At 44.3% G+C, this 4,037-nt stretch overlaps 1 protein-coding gene across 2 annotated transcripts; it reads right to left on the bottom strand.

The window, feature by feature from the left end:
* Window positions 1-355: 355 nt before the first annotated feature.
* On the bottom strand, window positions 356-3,572 carry LOC123162072 (uncharacterized). 2 transcript variants are annotated; one of them, XM_044579876.1, is made up of 5 exons: window positions 2,345-3,572; window positions 2,158-2,249; window positions 1,427-1,575; window positions 1,083-1,143; window positions 356-817 (listed from the first exon to the last, which is right to left on the bottom strand). In XM_044579876.1, exon 1 carries the CDS (start codon window positions 3,385-3,387, stop codon window positions 2,356-2,358), a length of 1,032 nt encoding a protein of 343 aa, XP_044435811.1. In that variant the 5' UTR covers window positions 3,388-3,572; the 3' UTR covers window positions 356-817; window positions 1,083-1,143; window positions 1,427-1,575; window positions 2,158-2,249; window positions 2,345-2,355. The 2 variants fall into 2 exon arrangements, with proteins under 2 accessions (XP_044435811.1, XP_044435810.1); XM_044579875.1 differs by having other exon boundaries at window positions 1,036-1,143; window positions 1,427-2,249; window positions 2,345-3,570.
* Between the last annotated feature and the right edge of the window lie 465 nt (window positions 3,573-4,037).

Below are 4,037 nucleotides of genomic sequence, written 5' to 3'. Positions count from 1 at the left end.
ATATACGGATGTATATAGACATATTTTAGAGTGTAGATTCACTCATTTTTACTCCGTATGTGGTCACTAGTTGAAATCTCTAGAAAGACTTATATTTTGAAACGGAGGGAGTATAATAGATGGAGCCAAACGTTGATTGTTCATCAAGGAAGGCATCCCTCTCCGACAGCAAGTCAAGTCTTTCCACGGGCAGCGAGTAACCTAGTCTACTACTCCCTCCGTCTGGAAATACTTGTTAGAGAAATGCATTAAAATGAATGTATCTAGAAATAAAATACATCTAGATACATCCATTCCTCCAACGAGTATTTCCGGACGGAGGGAGTACTACTACTATTCCACACCGGCACCAACCTTCTACTAACACATCCCACCGTTGCTGGAAGGAGAAGTCTCAGACCCATTTATTTCTTACTCTGTTTCTGTTCTGGAAGAAACAGAGGATTCAGAGAAAGAGAGAGAGAGAGAGAGAGAAATACAAACTCTCCCCTTGCTGTTCCCCTTACAAGAAATGCCAAAGTGGAGTAAATGCGGCGCACTCCCAATGATATTATAGCCATCATTCTCCTCCTACACCTGCGGCGCACTCCTCTTCGACCGTCACTTTTTGCAACTGCCAATCGCCGCCTCCATCTGCACCCAGGATGTGGGGGTACTCGTCCACCTCTTCTCCATTTCCCATGCGCTCCACCTTGTTTCAACAGGGCCCATATCCAGTAGTAAGCCGCTAGACTTCAGGCAAGCCAGACGAGCAGCATCCTCTGTCGTTGTGAATCAAACGCTGATCATTTCCCCACTGTCTTCAACCTTGTATATGCTGGCAAACACAAAAAAAAACGTAGTTAAGCACTTGTCACCGTTCTAGCACGGGAAAATGCAGAATGAACCTCCGCTAGAGGATAGTATAGTACTCCCGCCGTCCGAAAATACTTGTCGGAGGAATGAATGTATCTAGACATATCTTAGTTCTAGATACATTCATTTTTATCCATTTCTTTGACAAGTATTTCCGGACGGAGGGAGTACAAAGCATACATGCGAAGGTAAAAATGATTGGCCTGGTTGGAGTTATCTAATCGCACCGGCTTTCGATCAAGGAGCCACCAGTGTTGTGGGCTGAAGAATGAAGGTGTGTTTGGTTCACTGCAACCAAGGGAAAAAATAAGATGAGGAATAAGTCAATAAGTACTCCCTCCGTTCCTAAATGTAAGTCTTTGTAGAAATTCCACTATAGACCGCATACGGATGTAGATGCAGTTTAAGTTTAGATTCATTCATTTTGCTCCGTATGTAGTCCACCTATAGGAATCTCTACAAAGACTTATATTTAGGAACGGAGGGAGTATATAACATGGCGTGGGACTTCATAGATACACCACAATTTAATAAAGATACTCAAGAAGTCGGTACAGTACAACTTGAAAACCTTTTTTTTTGTGGGAGTTACAGTAGCAGAAACTTGCTGGCTCATCCACATCTTTTAGCCAGTTCGATCTGTTGCTTCCAATGAGATTGATCAACAAAACTGTAGTAACGTCATAATTGGCAGTTATTAGCTGCACCGAACATACGAATCTGAAACAGTAGGAAAAATGGCAATAAGAGTTAGGCACTCAAAAATCAGTCGCTAGTTAGGTAAGATTCACAAGTAAGCAACCCAGCAGCAACTAAATTCTTGTCACCGCAAGTATCCTGATCAAGTGTTGACTGGTCAGATCAAAATTGCACTAATTTTGTCACGGATACGAATGCAAACAAAATAGTAATAATTATAGTCAGTCTAAAGATTAACAAAATTAATGCTGACAAAGTGGAGATCCTCTGTAAGCCTTAAGAGAGATTGTGGAACCAAAGTATTTTCCAGCTCTGCTTACTAGACTGATGAAACAACAAGGCAAGCTTAACAAAGGTAATTTCTGTGCAATGTTTTCCCGAGATGTAGAGGTCAACAAATTTCTATGTATTATAATGCTATAAGATGCAGATGTCAACATAATAAGCTAGAAGAATGTACAAGGACGGTATATGTGAGTAGTGATGCATGAAGGATGATGTGTGTTCTATAAGGCTAGAAGAATGTACAAGGGAACTCCAAGGCAGAGGCCTGCGCAGTAAATGAATATTATGTGGTGATATTTTGAGGCTAGAAGAATGTACAAGGACGATGTATATGTGAGTAGTGATGCATGAAGGATGATGTCTGTTCTATAAGGCTAGAAGAATGTACAAGAGAACTCCAAGGCAGAGGCCTGCGTAGTAAATGAAAAGAACCATGTGTTAGAATATATATAATGCAAGAGAAGGGCGAGGTGAGAAAGCAATGAATGAAATATATTTGCATTACCTTGGGTCAGTCTATGGTGATAGTATGATGCGTGGGATGGTTCCCACTAACCCCTCGCACTGTTGTTCCAGCTCGTCGCTGCCGCAGCCAGGGACATATAATTCTTCCAGTGATTCCGGGAGGCCATCAATGGGCAGTGACTGGACGGTCGGACATGCGTAGACCACTAATCGCTTGAGGTTGGTAAGCCTGTACAGCCCTCGAGGGAGTTGCTGAAGATTGTTGAGTATCTCAAACCCGAGTTCCCGGAGGCCGTTAAGGAGGCTAAGGGCGTCCTCTTGCTGCGTGGTGAATCCCTCGATGTTCTGGTTCTGATAAAAGCGCAGCTCGATTAGAGAGGAGGACAGGAACGTGCAAATGGGCTCAACAAGGAGGTCTGCGGCCTCATCCGTCAGGAGTTTCTGCAGTTTGGATAAACTCGAGGAGGAAACATCCCGCGGTATCTGCGCGGGACGGGGATCCCATCCAGCAAAGAATCTAGGGCTGCCATGGACTCTTAATTTTCTGAGTTGTCCCGTGGTGGTAAGGAGAGGCCCCAGTCCCGTGCATCTTAAATTCTCTCCACAACTCCACAATTCTAATCGCATGAGAGAGGTGAGGTTTGAGAGGGGCTCCAGTGTCCCCATGCCTTCCACACCGTGAAGAAAGAGTTTCTGCAGAGAGGACGGGAAAAGATACCGGGAAAACGAGCCGGGGGATAACAAGTTGGGGCATTCTGAAATTTTTAACCTCTGGAGGAACCGCAGGGCTTGGAACCCTTCTCCATCGGCCGGAAGAAAACTCAATGGGTCCATCAAAACTAGATTTGGGCATTTGTAAATGACCAACTCCTGCAGCGAGTCGCAGAGATGGGCTGGGATGAGCAGCAACCCATCTTCTTCTTGCCCCTGCTCCAGCTGTTGCACATGCACCCCCACCGCCAGCCGTGTTATATTTTCACACTTACTGATTTCCAACTTCTCCAACGAATTAAGCGTGAGAAGGCGCTTGGAGTGCTGAGGTGTGCGGACCGTCAGCTCCTTGAGAACTGCCAGATTTTCCATCGCGTGTGGCCGTTTTCGCCGCTGCCTTTGGGATCTACGCACTCACACTGCTGCCGTGGTGTGAGGTGGTGTGGTGAGAGACAACTCAAGGGGAGTGTGGTGTGGTAGTATAGCAAATAGAGCACGGGTGTAACTGTGATGAGGGAGAAGTGGTAGGCTTGTTTTGGGTTGCTTGGCTCAAAACAGCTCAGGGATGACACATTTATATAGATGAGAGTGAGAAACCTCGTCACACTTATTTATTGTGTGAGGCCTATTTGCATCTCCCCAACCGTTTCTCGTCTCCCCATCAACATCACTGTTTGAGTTAGGCTGCTTGTAATCGGTAGTATCGTAAGTTAGCATCATGCTTACGATACTAGTGTATGATACTATCTTTTTAATGCATAGTATTATATATGACTTTATTTATTGCCATGCATGACACATAGTAGTATAACATTTATTATGATACAGTATTACAATATGATACTCAACCCTCTTTTTCTTCATTTAATTCTATGTCGTCTCATCTAAATTGCCTAGTTGGCATGCATAATACTAGATATGATACTCCCGTTACGACCAGCCTTAGTACGTTGATGAGCTACCGAAAGCAACCGTTTCTCGTCTCCCCAACAACATCACTGTTTAAGTTAGTACGCTGATGA

The sequence above is a fragment of the Triticum aestivum genome, chromosome 7B (genome assembly GCF_018294505.1).
Source record: "Triticum aestivum cultivar Chinese Spring chromosome 7B, IWGSC CS RefSeq v2.1, whole genome shotgun sequence".
Taxonomy (NCBI): Eukaryota; Viridiplantae; Streptophyta; class Magnoliopsida; order Poales; family Poaceae; genus Triticum; species Triticum aestivum.
This window is presented reverse-complemented; position numbering and strand designations above follow the sequence as displayed.